Source organism: Trichomycterus rosablanca, chromosome 25 (assembly GCF_030014385.1).
Source record: "Trichomycterus rosablanca isolate fTriRos1 chromosome 25, fTriRos1.hap1, whole genome shotgun sequence".
Lineage (NCBI taxonomy): Eukaryota > Metazoa > Chordata > Actinopteri > Siluriformes > Trichomycteridae > Trichomycterus > Trichomycterus rosablanca.
This window is the reverse complement of record NC_086012.1, coordinates 16,391,485-16,410,714: the sequence shown is the minus strand read 5'-3', so window position 1 is coordinate 16,410,714 and position 19,230 is coordinate 16,391,485. Positions and strand designations below refer to the sequence as shown.

The 19,230-nt window shown below is 43.2% G+C and overlaps 1 protein-coding gene and 1 non-coding gene across 2 annotated transcripts in view; one reads left to right on the top strand and one right to left on the bottom strand.

The window, feature by feature from the left end:
• Positions 1 to 2,376: 2,376 nt before the first annotated feature.
• Positions 2,377 to 19,230, bottom strand: part of hecw1b (HECT, C2 and WW domain containing E3 ubiquitin protein ligase 1b) — a 34,792-nt gene continuing 17,938 nt past the window's right edge. Inside the window, exons 7-28 of the mRNA XM_062988140.1 lie at positions 17,768 to 17,910; positions 17,338 to 17,438; positions 15,991 to 17,238; positions 14,293 to 14,394; positions 13,814 to 13,964; positions 12,245 to 12,357; positions 11,319 to 11,440; positions 10,678 to 10,863; positions 10,329 to 10,463; positions 8,657 to 8,762; positions 8,468 to 8,564; positions 8,295 to 8,378; positions 8,028 to 8,134; positions 7,085 to 7,199; positions 6,877 to 6,990; positions 5,775 to 5,927; positions 4,950 to 5,048; positions 4,738 to 4,867; positions 4,191 to 4,337; positions 3,713 to 3,827; positions 3,389 to 3,587; positions 2,377 to 2,534 (exon numbers count right to left, since the gene is read on the bottom strand). Of these exons, the coding sequence (XP_062844210.1) occupies positions 2,423 to 2,534; positions 3,389 to 3,587; positions 3,713 to 3,827; positions 4,191 to 4,337; positions 4,738 to 4,867; positions 4,950 to 5,048; positions 5,775 to 5,927; positions 6,877 to 6,990; positions 7,085 to 7,199; positions 8,028 to 8,134; positions 8,295 to 8,378; positions 8,468 to 8,564; positions 8,657 to 8,762; positions 10,329 to 10,463; positions 10,678 to 10,863; positions 11,319 to 11,440; positions 12,245 to 12,357; positions 13,814 to 13,964; positions 14,293 to 14,394; positions 15,991 to 17,238; positions 17,338 to 17,438; positions 17,768 to 17,910 (3,879 nt within the window). The 3' untranslated portion in view covers positions 2,377 to 2,422. The remainder of the gene's footprint in view (positions 2,535 to 3,388; positions 3,588 to 3,712; positions 3,828 to 4,190; positions 4,338 to 4,737; positions 4,868 to 4,949; positions 5,049 to 5,774; positions 5,928 to 6,876; positions 6,991 to 7,084; positions 7,200 to 8,027; positions 8,135 to 8,294; positions 8,379 to 8,467; positions 8,565 to 8,656; positions 8,763 to 10,328; positions 10,464 to 10,677; positions 10,864 to 11,318; positions 11,441 to 12,244; positions 12,358 to 13,813; positions 13,965 to 14,292; positions 14,395 to 15,990; positions 17,239 to 17,337; positions 17,439 to 17,767; positions 17,911 to 19,230) is intronic.
• trnal-uaa (transfer RNA leucine (anticodon UAA)) lies at positions 14,534 to 14,616 on the top strand. The gene has a single exon. It is a non-coding gene; the product is annotated as a tRNA-Leu (tRNA).

The window sequence follows — 19,230 nt, the reverse complement described above, 5'->3', positions numbered from 1 at the left end:
CATTTATCCAAAGCGACTTACATTACAGTATACAGTCTGAGCAACTGAGGGTTAAGGGCCTTGCTCAAGGGCCCAACATCAGCAACCTAGCAGTGGTGAGGCTTGAACCAGCAACCTTTGTATTACTAGTCCTCTGTCTTAACCACTAGGCTACGGCTTGCCCTATAAGATTCATCAGTTAATTTAGTATTTCCGGAGGAAACCCACACAGACACTGAGAGAACATGCAAATTTCACACAGAAAGGACTCGGACCGCCCCAGCTTGGAATCAAACCCAGGACCTTCTTGCTGTGAGGCGACAGTGCTACCCACCTAGCCGCCCCGTATAATAAAAAGATGTATACACAGAAGTGCTTGTTATTAAATCTTTATTTCTGAATACTGTACAATTCTGCTGAAAAATGTTAGTGGAAAAATACTGTTTTTGTTGGTTGGTCATTGTTTCTTTCAGAAAAGAAATGGCAAGAAAGATCCAGGAGCTTGAGGAAGAGTATCAATACTAATTAATAGTATTAATATCAGAAACGTAACCGTATTTCACAAAACAGTCAGTAGCCATGGATTAGAAAGTGATTGTTTATTGACATTCTCGAGTAGTTCTATGCTTTTTTATAGAGTTTGGCCTGAAAAAAACAGCCTGAAACAATTTCATTACAGAATAAAAAACAACGCTGAGCTTATCATGATGTAGGTCACTGAACATTACAAGTCCAAACAATAAAACGGATTAATAAACACTGATGTGTTTTCTTTAGTGCTGAATTCTCTGTGCACATTCGTTTCTGAGTGCTTGTACTTCAGAGACTTTGGGAAATCAAAGAAAAGGCCTCAAAAACTAAATTTGCATTCTTATTAGTTTGACTGAAATGTGCATAGCGTAACATTCGTACCACGGTATTTTAGCAAAAAAGTGAATAACAGAAGATGCAGAGTAACCAAAGATGTAAAAAGAAGTATGTTGATTTTTTGCATACATTGCATTTTAAAATGAAGATTTTTAGGATACACATACTGTACAGACAATTATATACACATTTGATGTACAGTACATCCCAATATATAACATTTTCTTTAGATAGTTTGAATACCAATGTAATTTGATACGTAATATCTGATATATCCAGGGTTGAGTGGAATAGGGATATATTTTTATGCTTATGATGCTGCATCTTTTTTTTTCAAATATACCACATTTTAAAATAGTTGAAATACTTCAATGTATGAAGATGCAAGTCCAAACTATCAACTGTACAAACAATAGCATCAATTCTAAATAGTATTTTGCATCAGCATCATGTTGCAATTTACATAGAGTACATAAATTGTACTCTATTACACTTCAAGCATAAATTAGACATGAAGTGAAATTCAGAATGAAGAGGCGTTAATCCAGATACAGGAACCTTAACCATGAATCACATTACCATAACCAAAACAAACCAAACCACATAAACTACCCATAAGCTGTACCACAAGTATTATAAATAACAGAGGCAAAAAAGTGACATTTAAAAACGTTTGGCAGGATATTTAAATAGTTTAACATGCCTGTAAGGCGATTATAATACATACAAATACACTGGTTGTAATGAAGTTTATTTTAGCCCCATAATGCAATCATGTCTTTTTTTTGGGAGGAAGGGGGGGTCTGTTATTACAAAACAGACAGTCACAATTAAACTAAAAAATAATACAATTACTTGAACCCCTCCTTGATAATGAGCTGCTGAAAGTTTGACCCATTTTGTTCTAACATGCATCACTAGTCTTTTAGTCTAAATGTGTGGCCAGCTAATGTATTCGTTGCCAATTCCTATTTTTTAACTTCCATTAGTATTCAGTTATTTTAAGTGTTTTGAGCTTGTGACAGTTAGTGCAGCTACTTTGTCAAATTTGCTGCCAAATTGCCCTTACAATCTATACCATGACACTGATTTCCAGAAATAATAATATGCCACCTGAAAAGATGGGGGTCAGATGTAATTTTCCAAGATTATTTAGAACTTTGTTCATGTACCATGCTAATTTCAGCAGTAGTAGATGTGGTAGATATGTACTGAACAAAACCGCTCATTTACTGAGGCAGGAAAAAAATCTGTAGTTGATATGGAAGCAATGGTCCGTGCTCCTCTCATGACAGAGTGAATCACTAAAGCTGATGTTAAAACTGAATGTGATTGCAGTGTGTCCATGTGATCGTTCCAGCAGAGGTCGAGCCCTGAGAGTTAGAGGAGGCTTTGTTTCATATTGCATACTCAGCTTATACGCTTCATCATGTGCACAGGTGAGTTATGCATGCAACGGCGCCCTTGATAATTAAGCGTAATATAGAGACTGATAAAAAGAGAATGCTGTCCATCCTATAGAACCATACATAATACATAGTGAAGACAAAGAGAGGAGATGGTGTGAGAGTGGTGTTCACTCTAGCCCGAAAGTGCTGGTCTCCTCCACAGCGATGAGGAGTTTCTCGTAGAGCATAGTGTAGGACGGATAAGGAGGAAGATCCAGGCGATTGAAGCACGTGTGAGCCCTGAAACAGATCATATTATATGAAATTAATTCTATCAGGAAAAACTGAGGCAGACAAAATAATAAATAACTGTATGACAAAACAAAACAACAAACATAAGTTCTTAGATTCTTACAAGTAAAAATGAATATGGACTTGGCAAGTCTGTTCTGAAGTTCGTTACTCGCTACCTCTGGTGGGCAAATGCTTTACAGGCATACAGGTATAAGAATAAGCAAATGAATGTATATGAACAAATACTTTCATCCAGAAACACACAGACATTATATTGAAAATAGAAACAGGTTTAATCTAACCTGGAAAAAAATGGCCAAACCATAATCTGTAACAAATGATACAGTAATGAATAAAATCAACCTCAACGGGTGATTAAAAGTAACTTAATTTAGATGGATAAATGAAAACCAGGCAGTTGCATTCAGTAACATTGCTGGAGGTGTTTTACTGCTGGTTTGGCAGACCCCACCCTAGCTTTAGTCGTAGTGATTAAAACATGTAATGGGGCGCTGGAGTGGTACTTGAGGTTGATGGCATTACTAACTGATCCCTGTGTGAACGGGGTAGGTGAACGGAAGCGTTTGGCTACTGCATGCATGATTCTAAAATGACCCACAATTATAACCCAATTTTAAAAGTAAGCAGATAATTACACTACAATTACTGTTCTGCTTAAAAGATTATTAAATTACTACTCCACCTAGTACAATCTGGTTTTTCTGGGGTTTTTGGGATAGATCTAGCCATGTTCTGTCTCAGAACTGAACTCCATCGCCACACCCACCAGTTTGCTTATTTACTCTATGTTGATGACAAGTCACATAAACGCATCATGTGGAGTAAGTTTTTGAACCTACCTGGGCAGAGAGGTGATCTTGCCCCACTTCTCGATGCAGAAGCGCCGGAGTCCGTTGCTCCCCCGCAGCGCTGTGAAGCCCTCGTACGGCACGCTAGAGGTTCCCGTTACGAACTGCAGCAGCCGTAACCTCTGCTCATTATTAAAACGCTCCACCACTCCCCAGAACCACCGGATCACGATGTGCCCATCGTGGTAACCTAAACAGAGCAAATGAAAGCAAATACACTATATGGGCAAAAGTATTTAGACACCTAATCATGAGCTGTTTGGACATCCCATTTCAAACACTATATATTAACAGGTGTAATGCATGTAATCTCACCTCCCCTGTATTCAGTGTTGGTTCTCCAGTCATTAAGGTCAATCTCAGCTGTCCCAGCAATAACCAGCTCCAGCTCTCTGGCATCAAACACAGATACTAGCCGAGAATCGACCACCTTTAATACAAAATCACACAGACCAGTTACACTGGGCACCACACATGCATTTGCCCTAAAGTCTCGGAGCCTACCACCTCAACGCAGAACAACACAACTCCTAATGTTACAGAAACCCTTGTTTTATTGTGTGCAAAACAATCTTGTATAACTGCAGAGTAGCTGACAAAACTATACTACAAATATACTATAATTTCTATAATATCAATTACCGTTTTTTTTTTCTTTCCAATATTTGCAGATATTTCAAGCATGTTTGCATAAAATCCTTAAGAAGTAAATCAGTCTATATGTAAATAATGCAAATATCAGCGTGATGATCAAAATCAAGAGAGGAAGAAACGACAGAAAGTGACAGTATACCTCATAAAAGCCTCGGACCAGAGCCTGGGTCTGTTGAACGACTCCTCGCTCCACCCTCCACTTCACCATACGTTCGATGTATTCTTTCTTATTCTTCTCGGTTACCTGCACGTTGGCACCCCCTGATTTCAGCTCTCTCTCTGTTACCTAACAGAGAAGGAAATGACACTCTGAACAAGCCACATGGACAGAAAGGCTGGGCTAACTTCAAAAAATCACACATCAGTGCACCCGCAGTGCTGGTCCCAAGCCTGGATAAATAGAGGGGTTGTGCCAGGAATGACATCCAGCGTAAAAACTGTGCCAATTCAAATATGTGGACGAATGATCTGCTGAGGCGACGGCAGGAATAATTAATTCATTAATTCCCTCTGGTATAGTGCAACAATCTAATACACTTGTCCACCACTGTGGAGAGGTTGAGCTTCTGAGTTTTAGTCTTAGTCACTAGAGCAACTCCTCCTCGGGCCAGCAAGGGTGTTATGTAGCCGACAGAGGTCCCCAAAGTGCACAGTGGAATTCAGTATATCCAAATTGTTTTACACACCTGACCAAACACCTCTTCATTAACGGTGAAGTTCAGATCCAGGACGTCTGTGATGTCATTGTCCTTCATCCACTGCAAGCTCTGGTGAAACTCCTCATCCAAATACTCCAGATCACTGAGGTCAGTGGCTCTGAACATAACATGTACATTATTACAGCCCTCAAACAGCCGTTTATATTTACGCGTAGATGTTAAGACCAGTTTGGACTTACAGTCTGAGCAGAGCTTTATAAAAGGGCCGAGTGAAGAAGGCATCCAGCAGGTACTGATGAATTAGCACCAGGCCTAAAATACGCCCGCTGAATCGGAACCTGAGGACACAAACACCCACAGAAACGTTACAAAATCAGAGCTTAATCAGGTTATTTATTTCCAGTAAAAAGTGTAAAAAAGATTGGACACAAACTTGTTTAAAAATACTAGTAGCAAAGTATCTGCTCAGTTTGGACATTTATTTTTCAAACCACACGAGGGCAGCACATCACCCACAATTCAGCCACAGTTTGGATTGGGTTTGGATGTTTAAACGAACTGTACCTCATATTCTGGTGGCATGTTGGTGCAGCTGGTAGGGTGGGTGCTACTCAACCAACACCCTCCTTTTTAATTAGTCTCTGTGTATTGTATCTGCGTGTCTCCTCATGCCCCTCCGAAAAATACCAATAGGTGGACCGGCTGCTCAAAATTGCCAGAATGTGTGAGTGTGACACCCTAAATAGGGTGTATTCCTGCCTAATGCCATGTCCATATTTCCAGGTAATATGGTAGTGGTGGCTTATTGGTTAAGCTTAGTGGTTAAGGTACTGGACTAGTAATCGGAAGGTTAAAGGTTCAAGCCCCACCACCACCAGGTTGCCCCTGTTGGACTCCAGAGCAAGGCCCTTAACCCAAATTTTGCTCAGTAATAATTGTAAGTCACTTTGGATAAAAAGCGTTCACTATATGCCGTAAATGTAAAATGTAAGGTAATGCCGGACCCACCGTGACCCTGACCGGGCAACTTTAAGGTGGAAACCAAGCAGTACAGAGAGTCTCACCATTCCAAATGGTTTTCCACGAAGGCAGACATGGGGCTGATCTGGACTGTGTAGGTGTCATTAGCAGAGTACTCGAACAGACCATAGTAGGGGTTAAAGAGCTCCTGAGAGAGCAGGAAGAAGAATTCCCGAGAAGGTCCGCTGTAATCCAGACTGGACAGAAGGACAAGAGAACTGAATAAAATGTTAGATTATGATTAAATCATCGTGAGTCAAGTGAGACAGACATGAAAACCATGGTGGTATATTAAAACTGAAGAGTGCAGTTAGCGTGGGTAATGTTCAGTTCAATGTGGTTTACTTAATGGTGCATTGTTCAGCAGGATTAGCACATCTAGGCGAAAATTCTTACCATGTACAGTTGGAAAACACAAATATAGTAACTTTTATTATCCTGTGATTTACTACAGCAACTCATTCTGGGTCGAATACCTTATTTGGCCATTTTTACGCCGGATGCCCTTCCTGATACAACCCTCCTTAATTTATCTGGACTTTGGACCAGAACTGAGAGCGCACTAACAAGTAAACCTCTGAATGGCTCGGCTGAATCTCAGCAGTGCTACTGGCTAGCTGGATGTCTACACAGACGTGATCGGCTGTATCTGAGAAGCGGATGGCAGAAGCCCTGTGATGGATTGGTTCCCTATCCATCTGACTTGCGCCCAGTGTTTCCAGGTGGAATCAGACCCACTGCGACCTTGACCAGGATGAAGTGGTTGATGAAAATTAGTCAAAATTGTGAATCTACGCACTAAAAATTTACTGAATATTAGAAATTAGTGGCTGAAAATGATGAGGCTTTCGACAAGGTTTTGGAGTCCGTCTGTGCCCGTTAAGTTTGTTTAAATTAAACTTATCAAACCATGATTTTATGGACTGTATTTGGTGCACATGTGCACAGTTCTGATGGAGTGGACCATTCCTATATTTTAACAAAAAAGTAGAAATGATTTATTCTATATGATTGTTTTTACACCTTTGTTAGTAATAAGCATGGCTAAGGTGCCTAAATTCAACAATTAGGAGGGGTGTCCACATCTGACACTTGGTCAACCCCAAATCACATATTTATTTGAACAGTGCGTGATACAGGACATACCCTTCCTCGCCGACAAACGTGATGTAGAGTTTGTTTCGCTGGAGCTCTTTGCGTGAGTAGGCCATGACCTGGTTGAACGTTCCCTCCAGCAGGTGATCTCTCCGCACTATTAATCTGAAACAGACAAAAACGTCCATTTTTATAAAATTAAATCCCAAATTCTTGGCATTTTCATGGATAAACTACATAAATGTGACAGCCGACTCACTTGATTTTGCCCGGTCCTTGTCCGTAGCCCTTGGCTTCCAGTTTCCTGTAAAAGTTGCGAAGTTTGGCCTCAAAGTCTCTGCGATATGGTGCTGGAGCTCGAGCTCTCTGGGTTCCTAATGAACACATAATACACAGCAGCACACATACACTGGATATTATACAGTGTAATACCTTATATGGCCATTTATATAATAAACAGGCTAGCCAATGAGAGAGGTGCTCTTCTCAGTGCGCTCTAAGTGCAGAACCCAGGCCCGGATAGACATAGGAGGGTTGTGTCAGGAAGGGTATTCAGTGTAAAAAGTGAGGTGGACCAGATTCACTGTGGTGACCCCTATATACAGGATCAGTCAAAAATGTTCCATAACACACAGAACCTTAAAAGGCGTTCTGATGACACAGCGGCATATTACGCTAGCCCACCACCTCCGAGATCCAGGTTCGAATCTCACCGCTGCTTTTGGCTGAATGGGAAATCATGTCTACACAGACCTGATTGGCTATGTCTGGTGGTGCTGGATGACCGAAGTCCTAGGATGGACTGGTGCTATACAAAAAGTGTTGCCCAGTAAACCTGAAGCTGCTGTAACGCTGACCAGGATAAATCACTTGATGAAAGAACAAAACTTTAAAGAAACTATGTAAATGACAATGACAAGTGACAGCATATGAAAATGCCTCTAGAAAAGTGTATGTAGCTTTATGACAGTTGTTATAAGGGCTTTTATAGGTGTTATGATGCCCTATAAAACCCCTTAACTTCTGACTCACATGTTTGGGAATTTACAGCTCCAATGTCCAAGACATGACAATACAGAATGTGGCTTCAGTTTTACAGTCATTTCCACAGTACATAGTCCGTGAAGGACAGGAATGAGTGTAATGCACATTAGGTTGTTTTTTTTTACAAGGTGAGTGTGGGATACCAGTATGGGACCCACCTGGAGAATTTTGGGGAGAGGAGCCGGGGGAGCAGCGAGGTGAGAATGCAAATCCAGGATGAAATGCAGCAAGAGGAACGTAAGACATGATCTCCTCCTCGAACAAACTGCAGGAACACACACAAACACGACATAAAAAGAACTGAATTCAATGATAAGCCTGTTTCTGTTACATTTATTATCTGTGCTCAATTTTATTGCAATCGATTGCCAACTGTAATAAAAAAAGTTAATAAGCAGGTCCAGAAAGACCAGAAGATGGCTCACCTCAACAGCATGACCAGGTCAGCATCACAGGACAGCTTTTCCAGTCTGGCTGTGCCCTCTGTACGAATGTGAAGCACCTTCTCCCTGAAAACCCACAAACACTTTCAGCATGCACACATACGCCTGATAAAACCGTGTAATACTGACGTGATGATAGGGTAAAAATGCAGTACTTCAGTGAGTGGTTCCTGGCCAGACTCGGCTGTCTCTCCTGAAGCACCTCAAAGATGTTTGGCTGACGTAGAAATGCTACGATCTTATCATTGTAAGCTGTCATAGACACACAAGAAGACACACTTCACAGTGATGCAGGTTATACATGGATTTAACAGATGATATCCAAATAAAACTGACACACTTACCGAGTGGAACTGGCTCCTGTTGGCTTTGGTTTCGAACGGCGGCTACTAAGCTGTTGCCGGGTCTCGCTAACAGTGACACTCCACGAGTGCGTGACACCTCAGACGCCTGCCAAAAAAAACCCAAACTATTCACTGACTGTATGCAATAACTGCAGTTAAAGGGTTAAATACGCTTGTATGGGATGCATATGTCTTATAACTTACTAATTTGAGTTCTTTCCTAAGTTTATTCTTATTAAGTAACGAGAGCTGGTGACTTCTTTGTGCCCACGTACAAGCTTATTATGACTGTACCAATTAATAAAAACGTGGAACAGTGGTCTCTTGCCGAGGGTTAGCATGAAAACCCAAACTGTCACCTTATACCTGTTTAGATAACAAAAATTGCCAATTTTAAAGCAGAGGTTCCTTTCCTTACACGGCAGCCTATAAACCCATAGCGATGTACAGCTTGCTCACCTCAGGACAAATGTCCTGTTATTGTTTTAAAGGGTTCAGTAAAACCTGCCCTTTTTATTCAAGCACAATCATAATTACATACAAGCCATACAGTTCATTGCAAGTCCTTCTCATCCAGGATCAGTGCCTGACATCGTACCTGGTGCAGTTTTGACTGAACAGTCACAGATTCCCGCAGGCACATTCCAAAATCTTAAGGAAAGCCTTTCCAACAATGTGGAAGTGGAAGCTGTTTTAGTTGTGGGAGCTCCATATTAAGGCACATGGATGTGGAATAGGTTGTGTGTCAGGTGTCCAGATATTGTATATTTTTATTATTGAATTATTTTTATTTTTATTTTATTATTATCATTATTTTACTGCTTCTATTTTTCTCTACTGCTGCGACTACCTCTCTTGGAGAGATGCCATACAAAATTTCATATATATACTGTATATGTACAGTAATCCCTCCTCGATCGTGGGGGTTGCGTTCCAGAACCCTCCGCGAAAGGTGAAAATCCGCAAAGTAAAAACGTGTTTATATGGTTATTTTTATAACCCGATTCCATCGGCTTTAGCATTTAGCATCTTGTCATTAAAACCAATGGATTGAGGTAGCACAGCATGCTAACGTCAATATAACATCTCTCTTCATGTACCGATAACGGTTACATTTCCTGACAAGCCCGAACTTGCAAATAAAAACACTCGGTACAAGTTTATACAAGTTAAAAATCAGTAATATTTTATTTACGTTTGAAAAGAACTCCATTCGTCTGTCCGTACCGTCAGCCATGTTTATTTTTCAGCGAGAGAGGAGCACCTGACCCGCAATGAATTCTGGGATTGTCTTGATCACTAAGGCAGCGTCGGATGCTCACTCGTTTTTGAGTGAAAATAACGTTGAAACGTTAAGAAGTGAGGATATTAAGGCATCTAGGATTTGGAACAGCCTCCTAATCGGGAGCGCGCGCAGGTTGACGTAAAATGCGTCTATGTAGAGAGAGAGCTAGCTTTTCAAACACACCCCTTGTCTGCAGAAATCCGCGAACCAGCGAAAAATCGGCGATATATATTTAGACATGCTTGCAAATAAAATCCGCGATAGAGTGAAGCCGCAAAAGTCGAAGCGCGATATAGCGAGGGATTACTGTACACACTTCTGAAAGAACTTATTCCATGAGGAACATACTGTATGTATTAACACACCCACACACACACACACACTGACCTCTCCTGCGCTGTAGCTGCGCAGTCTTTGCAGATGTTGCCGGTGGGTGAGGTGGTTGGGCAGTCTGCCGTTCTGCAGAGGGATTCTGGGGTCGATGAATGTCGTAGCGCGGCTGTTGTGATCCACAAAGAACGACTGCAGTGACACAGACAGAGAGCAAGACAGGAAATAAATGTCAAAATTTCATTTTCATCAATCGCTTTGTCCTGGTTAGGGTCACGGCAGGCCCTGGAAACACTGGACACCAGGCAGGAGCCAATCATGTCTGTGTAGACGCCCCACTGACCGAAAGGACTGCTGAGATTTAAACCCGGATCTGAAGTAAACCAGGTGTGTAAATGCTAAATACCTTTCCCTGAGGATCCGATTTGATCTCCCAGCCCCTGGGCAGCTCCATGTGGGAGTCGGCGAAGCGGTTCAGGAAGGCAACAAGGTCACGGTTGTGCTGGTAGCGCTCGAAGTTGCGAGCATCCCGCCGGATCTTTAGGATCATGTGTTTCAGGCATGAGCTGTTGGTGAACATGCGATATGCACCCTAACATAAAGATGCAGAGATACAAAAAGAGAGAAAAGTGAAAGGAAAAAAGCATAAATACAAAGAGCAGAGCACACTACATGATTACCTTGAGATATAGTCACCTACAGTAACTGGTGTCTGGCTGGGTTTTCTGTGAGGATCCTGGTTCTCCCACCCCCAAAACATGCCCAAAAAATGAACTGACTGCTTAAAATGGCACATCTAGCCAAGCAGACATTCTGTTAATGATGATAAGTTTTCCTCCTGCCTCACAAAGACATGCAGAGGGTGGATTGGCAACAAGGCGTGTGCATGACTGTGTAACAGCTTGTGCTGGACTGGTGCCCCACTTTAAGTGTTCCTGTCTAATAAACTACATTCAAAGACCTAAATCAATCCAGTCTTTCAGCTAACAGCCACACACTCTGTGTGTAAGTGAGTAAGTGTGTATGTGTGTGTGTGTTGGAGCTTACATAGTTAGAATGGAGTACAGTGAAGAACTCGGGGTGTGTGATGAACTTGACGGCTGGACACTGCAGCAGCAGGGTGATCTTCTGACAATGACTTGGAGAGCAGGGTGCATCTCTTCTGGACTCTAAGACAGAAATGCAGGATGATTAGAGCAATACCTCATGTTAAAAAAGTCATGATGGGCAATAAATAGAGGTGTAAAGTCGTCTCTCCAAATATTTATTTAAAATATGGACAAAAAGATCCATATTTGAAGTAGAATGACTAAATGATATGTGTGAAATGAAATCTGTGTGCCAAAATTGCTGACACCCCTTGATTAAGCCCTATGTGCAGCCCTTCTTTGCTAGGATAAAAGCACTGAGTCTTCTCCTATAATTAAGGCCCCACCTAACGAGCCTTTTCCCATGTAATATGCAATCTGTAGTGAAATTAGGGCCCTAATTATAACTCTAATAATGCTGGAGAACAAGTGCCAGGGGATCTAAGAACATTCCTCTAAACAGACGCTCTCCAGATCCTTCAGATTTTGAAGTCCATGCTTGCAGACCCTAATCTTCAGCTCACCCCTCAGGTTTTCTATTGGGTTTGGGTCAGAGGACTGACCTGGCCATGGCAAAATTCTGAGAATGTCATCAATGAACCTTTTTTGTGTTGATTTACGGTGTCCTTTATTTATTGTCCTCCTGGAAGATCCAACCACAGCCCAGTTTAGTCTTCATGTCTGATGCAGTCAGGTCTGACTTAATGAACCAAAAAAAAAGCTCCACGACATGACAAACCCACCATCATGTTTAACAGTAAAGGTGAGATTTATTTTTGGCTTAAAAGTTTTACGTATTGTTGTTCACTTATAAATGCGCTGTGTGAAAGAAGCTGCATGCCTGCAGTAATGCATGTGTTTGTGAAGGTGTGCTGCAGCATTCACCGTTTGTCTGAGGTGGAGAGTCAGTCTCCATGCTGTTAGTCCTCTCAGGTCGAGGGCTTCCTCCATCCTCTGTCCTCCTCTCTGAAGCCATGGTCCTCTGTATGGTCTGATACCTGAAACAATAAGTTTAAGTTTGATCAATTTGTCTGTACATCAGCATCTCGAAAAGTTTGGCGATCTAAGCACATATTGTTCTCTTCATTACAATAAATCCCATTTTTATTAATAAAGCACATGTTATGACGCCCCAATCCATCAGGTGGAGACAGAGCGCTCAACTCATTATCAGCTCCCATTATAGAGGAACCTGTTTATAAAACATATGGAGAGGTAGAGGACGCAGGACCAAGTGTCGTAGAAAAGCTGCTTTCCACACTGCGTGGGGATGAATCACAAGAATATAAAACAACAGACGTCCCACGCTGCTTTCACTTCCCTGTATTGCCTAAACCAGTCCAACCTCAAACTCCAGCATGATGCTGATGATTTATTTTCCAACACCAGACCACTGTGAGAAAACTCCCACACTGATGGAGCAGTTCTTACTTCAGTTATTCAACACAACAAGTCCATGTGAGGAGTAAAAATCTGCATGTATCTGTATCTGAATTATTTAAACGACACTAGATCGAGTCTATTAGCCACTCACTGGAGCGACAACCCTAATGTACAACAGCTGTTACAATTATTCCTGCAACTGTTATTTTTCAGTGACACTGATTAAAATAAAATGTGACAAAATATGCATGGTCAAAAGTATACATACAGCTTCATTCAGTTACAGAATCACATCCTTCTGCCTTGCCATGTATGGCCAGCAGAGGGGTCATGGAGGTGCAAATGACTGACGTGTCACTTCCACAGACATGTTGACACATGTTGCCACCTGTTTTATAACGCTGTTCAGCGTTAATTCGCTTAACGTAGAGGCATTTTGTTTATTCCAACCTGCCAACGGGCATCTTTTCATGGGAAACAACCATTTTTGGAGTTGCCTGCATGTTCAGACCCATGCTAAGCACAGGTAATTCATTGTTTGATCGTTCATTGCCATCCCAAATTGTTCTGGATTTCCTTTTATTATTGTTTTTAAGAACTTGTGCTATAAGGAGCCTGTCATGTTGTGACAACCAGTTCTCAGTTCTGCACTATTCCTGTTCTATCTACTTCCTCCGTTGTGGGCTGTGGACGTTTTCTGGTCTTTCATTTGTTACGTAGTTTGAGCGCTGCACATTTTACTGCCATTATTCATATATAGAGAGATTGCAATCCTGTGTGCTTTATTTTATGCTAATATTGGCAGTTTGACACAGAAATAAATGACCCAAATACTTTTGGCAATGCGGTTTAATTCCAAAACGTCCCTTGGATCATTTTAGCCAGTCAATTCAAAGTGTTACATGTGCAGAATGCCAGGCTGTGCCCTCAAAATCACAGGTGAAATGTTTAGCACAGTATTTAATAAAATAATGACACCACGATGTGTCATCAGACATCAGACTATACCCAGCTCATGCCCAGCTCTGACATGCCATGGTGTCATGGTCAATACAAAAACAAAACACCCACCTCCTGTTAAGCTGCTCCATCTGCTGGATGGATCCGGACCTGCGCAGGCCGTCGGGCGTCGCCGCCGATGTGGGTCTCTGCCACGTGGTGGTGCGGTTAATGTGGTCCACGTAGAACACACGGCCATGGCTGTCGATACGTGCCTCCCAGTCTGCACACACACACACACACACACAGCACGAATGAGAATGAGGCAAAGGTGATAAATGATTACACTGATAAGCGATTCCGGTTTAGGACCTGATACTGATCTAGCTAATCCTCACAGCTTGGGTCAAAACAGGATGTGTGTATGTGTGTGTGTGTGTGTGTGTGTGTGTGTGTGTGTGAATGGCTTGTTTTTTATTAGCATATCTGGATTAAATGAGTTCTGACTGGAATTAATCCTCCAGCAAATCTGCTGAGCTGAACTAGATAAGCGGTTACTGCAGTGTGTTTCAGTGTGTGTGTGTGTGTGTGTGTAGCAGTGTGGTGCTCACTGGGAGGCAGAGGCTCATCGATGGTGGGGTAGTGGTGGGCGTCTGGTCTCAGAGCAGGAAGCTGGCTCACTGCAGGATGGCTGCAGGGAAGAGGGCACTCTCCTGCGCGCACACACACACACACACACACAACCAATGTAATTATAATATTTTAACACTATAAGACACACAAAGTCATTATTGTAGCATGAATGTACATTATAAGTCTTCAGAGGCGTCACATGTAGAATCAAACCAGCAAACCAGGATGGCCGAGTGGTTAAGGCGTTGGACTTAAGATCCAATGGACGCATGTCCTCGTGGGTTCGAACCCCACTCCTGGTATCAGTTATGCCTTGGTTTGAGGAAACTGCTGCTCAGGTTAACTTAATGTATAAAGAACGGACCAGAATCAAGACTCTTACAAGCTTATCCACATTGGGCATTCACAAAGCAGTTGTAGCTCAGTGAGGAAGTTACAAGACTAGTAAGCAAAAGGTTGCTGGTTCAATCCCCACCACTGCCAGGTTGCTGCTTTTGGGCCCATGAGCAAGGACTGAAATCCTCAATTACTTGCAATGTAATTATATACATGTTTAAAAGCATTTGCCTTGTATTAAATCAATTTTTCAGACATTTTTTAAGCAACCCACATTTTGTCCACTATATTTTGTCTATTTCATTATTATTATTTTTCTCTGCGATTTTTTTCTCCTATTATTTTTGGCTCATGACCCCTGAGCTAAATGCTAAAAACGTAAATGTAAATATTGGGCTGATGGTGGTTACCCCATGGTTCACATGTTTTGTGTCTCCTGTCCCAGCACCCAGTGGTTCGCACTGGTCCCATTGCAAATGTGCCCTTTTAGTTACTTTATATAAATAAATGAATAAATAAACTGTACAGAAGAACCCCGATTTAACGGACTAAAAGGGGGAGTACTGGTCCGTAAAATGCAATTGTCCGGAACAACGAGTTTTCTTTTTTTCAGGGGGTGCGAAAATACAGCAAGTGCTGAACATGCACGTATGATTAACAGTTAAATGAACAACATAAATAGATATGTAAATATGTAACATAAAACCTTTCATTTACTTTGTGTGGTGGAGGAAATGGGTTTTTTTTGCCGTGATGGTATAGTTGGGACTCTAAAGTTTCTATTATTCTGAGTCTGAAGCTCTGCTGGTAGTTACTGGAGCAAAAAACACAGAAAAAGGCGAGAACAAAGCGAGTCTCCTTACAAAATAAAGCCCATCACTCATGTAAACAGACAGATAAGCGCCGGCTAGCGGACGATAACTGAACTATTGGTCTTGGTACGCTTCTCTTGGGAATTTCAAACAATCGCAACGGACATTTGGTTTTCCAGGTTTTGCCTGTTAAATTTTGCCTGGTAAGTCCAGAAATCTGTTAAATCGAGGTTCCGCTGTATTTGCATGTATTTGATTCGAGGGAGGGTGTTTGTGTAAACAGGCCTTTTAATTACCCCAAAACACTCTTCTACAGCAGTCAAAACATTTGGACGCTCTCCACCTGGAGAGGTGTTTTTCCACTCACATTACAGAATTTACATTATTAACAACATGTGTAAAACAGCTGCTTTATTGAAATTCAGCATGAGACACGATGTGAGACTCAAACTCGGCTCTATAAAGTATGAATGACGTGCACATGAAATAAATATTCCCTTTCCCTCTACAGCATGTTATCATACTCACTCCTGCTGCTCGCCCCGGCTCCCGCAGGCTCTCCGTTACCCACCACGGCGTGCGGGCTCTGGACATGCCTGTCGTGCGCGTCCTCCCATCGGCTGCCGTCGTTCCCTTCTCTGCTCGCGCTCTGACCTGGCTCCGCCTCCAATTCCAGGATCCCATTCAGCCCTTCCATGTCGTCCTCGTCCTCCTGAGAGGAAAACACGCTACTTTTGGTGCAACGGGCACCGTCGAGAGACACCGCCCGCGTCGCTCTGGCGCCCCTCAACATGTGACTGCAGCAGGGCACCGGACTGAGATCGGCTTCTCCCTCGCTCTCGCCAGGCGACCTCTGACTTCTGACCTGACCCTCAGCCCCTGGCGCTTGGCCCTCGTCGTCCAGGATCTGCACCAGCTCCGAGAGGCGCTGATGCGAGCGACTGCGCGGAAGAGAGCGCCGCGGGCCGTTGGGCGTCACCGCTTCCAGCCCGACACCTTCGTCATCTTGCTCCTCTTCCTCCTCGTCTTCTGGTTTAGAGCTTTCCGACTGGTTGGAAGGCAGGCTGTGGAGCAATCGGTGGAGACGGATATAGTGTGAGCGCGGCGTCTCGGGTTCCTCGCATGTCGACGCGATCACGTTCTCTAGCTCGCATACCGGGAGAGAACACGGGCGCGTTTTCCGCCTGGTCGCAGCTCGCATCCGAAGCGAGCATCCTTCCAGCTCTTGATCCTCGTCTGCCTGGATATCCTCGTCACTGGGGGTGGGAGACTCGGACCCCTCCACCGCACTCGCCGTGTCCTTCACAACACCAGCATCAGTTGCTATTTCATTTCCAGGTTCATTTGCAATGTCTGCATCATCTGCTTCTCTTTGATCTCCATGATTTGTTTCTTGATCCCCTCCCTCGACCTCTTGCATCATCTCGACATGCTTAACCTGCTCCACGTCCTGTACACGTCCTCCATCGTTCTCCACAGCCTCTGCTTCCTGCTCCTCATTTGGCTCAACAGCTTCCTGGATGCCCTCTCTCTCCTCCTCCTCCTCCTGAACTTCCGTCCTGTCTCCTTCCTCCGCCAAGTCGACGTCCATAGGCACCTCCATCCAGGTCATGTCTCCATCCAAAGGCAGCTCAGGAGCACCCAGGCTCATGGCATCCTCGCTCTGGGCTGGAACATGATGATTTTCTCCCTCTGGTTGCTCTGGCACCTCTTGCTCCAGTTCCTCGGGTACCGTGGCACATTCAGGCTCTGTACTTAAGGATGCGTCCTCGTCATCTGTGGGATGGACACACCCTAGATTTTAATGCTACATGGTTTAACAAAATGCCAGCCTGACACACAGGCAATCTGATGCTGGAGTGAGCTGGTACAAACCTGGATGAATGGAGGATGTGATCTCGAATCGGAACTGCAGCTGACCACTAACATGCTCCGTTGGCAGCCTCCGACCTAAAGTGTAGCTCACCACTCGATCACTGTAGACAAATGCACAAATGACTAAAATTAAGTAGCACGTTTTGCTGTCTTGAATACATTAATCAATCAATTTCACCCAGTAATATATACTATATAATCGGACCGGACATTTGGTTTTCCAGATTTTGTCCAGTAAATCCAAAATCCGTTAAATGGAGGTCCGTTAAATCAAGGTTCTGCTGTATTTTCATGTATTTGTTTCAAGTGAGGCCTTTAATTGCCCAATTTAATTAATTTCACCCAGTAATACATGATAACCAGCTGTTTTCAGTTGTAATTTACGAAAATAAAAACAAAACCTTGTAGTAAAACAAAAATCCGAACCTACCCGATAGCGTGCTTCTCCAGCAACCTCTGTACCGGCATGGATAGTTTACCCAGGAAGCGCTTTATAATGGGCCGGCTTTTGGCGAACTTATCTTTCACCTCGATCTCCAGCACGTCCGTGGGCAGCGACACAAAATTAAACCTCTGTGGTTTCAAAGAAAGAGAGAAAGATGTGATAAAATCAGCACTAGTCCTCAGCGTGAAAAACCAATATCATTTCTCTGTATTAGTGACCAGTATTATCATTCAGAGTCATAGAAAATAGAGTGTTAAATACACACTGATTTAACCCCCACCTTAGTGCACTCAATTTGTCTTCCGCTGCTGAGGGATACCCAATTGTATCCGAGGAGAGCACGTCGTTGTACACGCCTCTTCCGACACGTGTACAGCCCTCCTCTTCTCGCCCCTGCATTCTGAACAGGCGCCTCTTCCGCCAATCAGGGTCCTTACACAGCGTATGAAGAACACACATAATCCGGCCCCCACCCTGCAGATTCGGTGGCCAATTAGTATCTGCTGAAGGTACTGCCAGTTATGCCCACCAGATGGTGCCCAGCCGACCGGTGGCATAGCCGAGTTTCGAACCGAGGAGTTCAGAATCTCGGTGCTGGTGGGCTAGCGGAAGATCCCGCTGCGCCACCTGGGCGCCCCCACTGTGCTTTTATTAAGTAAAGGAAGGACTTTAGGTTTTAGTCTTGATTTATGTTGTAACAACATATTAAGCTCAGGACAGATCTGATAAAGGAGAAGATTCAGCTACGTCTGCATCACACATAATAATTTAAAGTAAACGTGAGTCTGACTTTTAGATTTATTCCAATTAAATTAAGAGACACGCAGGTTCGTCAGACGTGGACATAAACCGTCTTTTCACCAGCAGGTTCATTGTGCATCTATATTTTTATGTCCTGTGTGTGAATATGAAACGAGCTGCAGATGAAGAGATGAACTGTGGGAAATTGAGCTGTGAGTGAGGTTGCTCTCCAAGGCAAAGTGCAATAATCCGTTTTACTCTGCTCGCCATCCGAAGAAAGAGATGAGACGGAGGTAATTTCCCCCTCCACACACTCACATCTCTCTCACTCTCTACCCATCTTCCCCATTTTCATCATCTCCAAATGTCCTGACCTATTTTCCCTCCTCCCTGCTGGCGATCACTCAGCCCGGGAGCTTCAATCACTCACGTGACGACGCTCTTCCTGATGCCTTCTGACACTGAAGGAAGGCTGCTGATCATTTTTCACGCTGAGGGAGACACAACCGGAGCAGAACAACGGCGAGCTTTTTATTCGCTGTGCCGTATCAATAACATCAACACTTACGGAATTGTGAAGACGCATTTATCCAGTTTTAACTTCTACTCGGTAAATATTCCTTCACTCTAGCGCAAATACGAACCGGTCAGCTAAAACCCAACATGGGCATCATAGGCTTGCTTAAATACTTTGAGAAAAGGTGAGT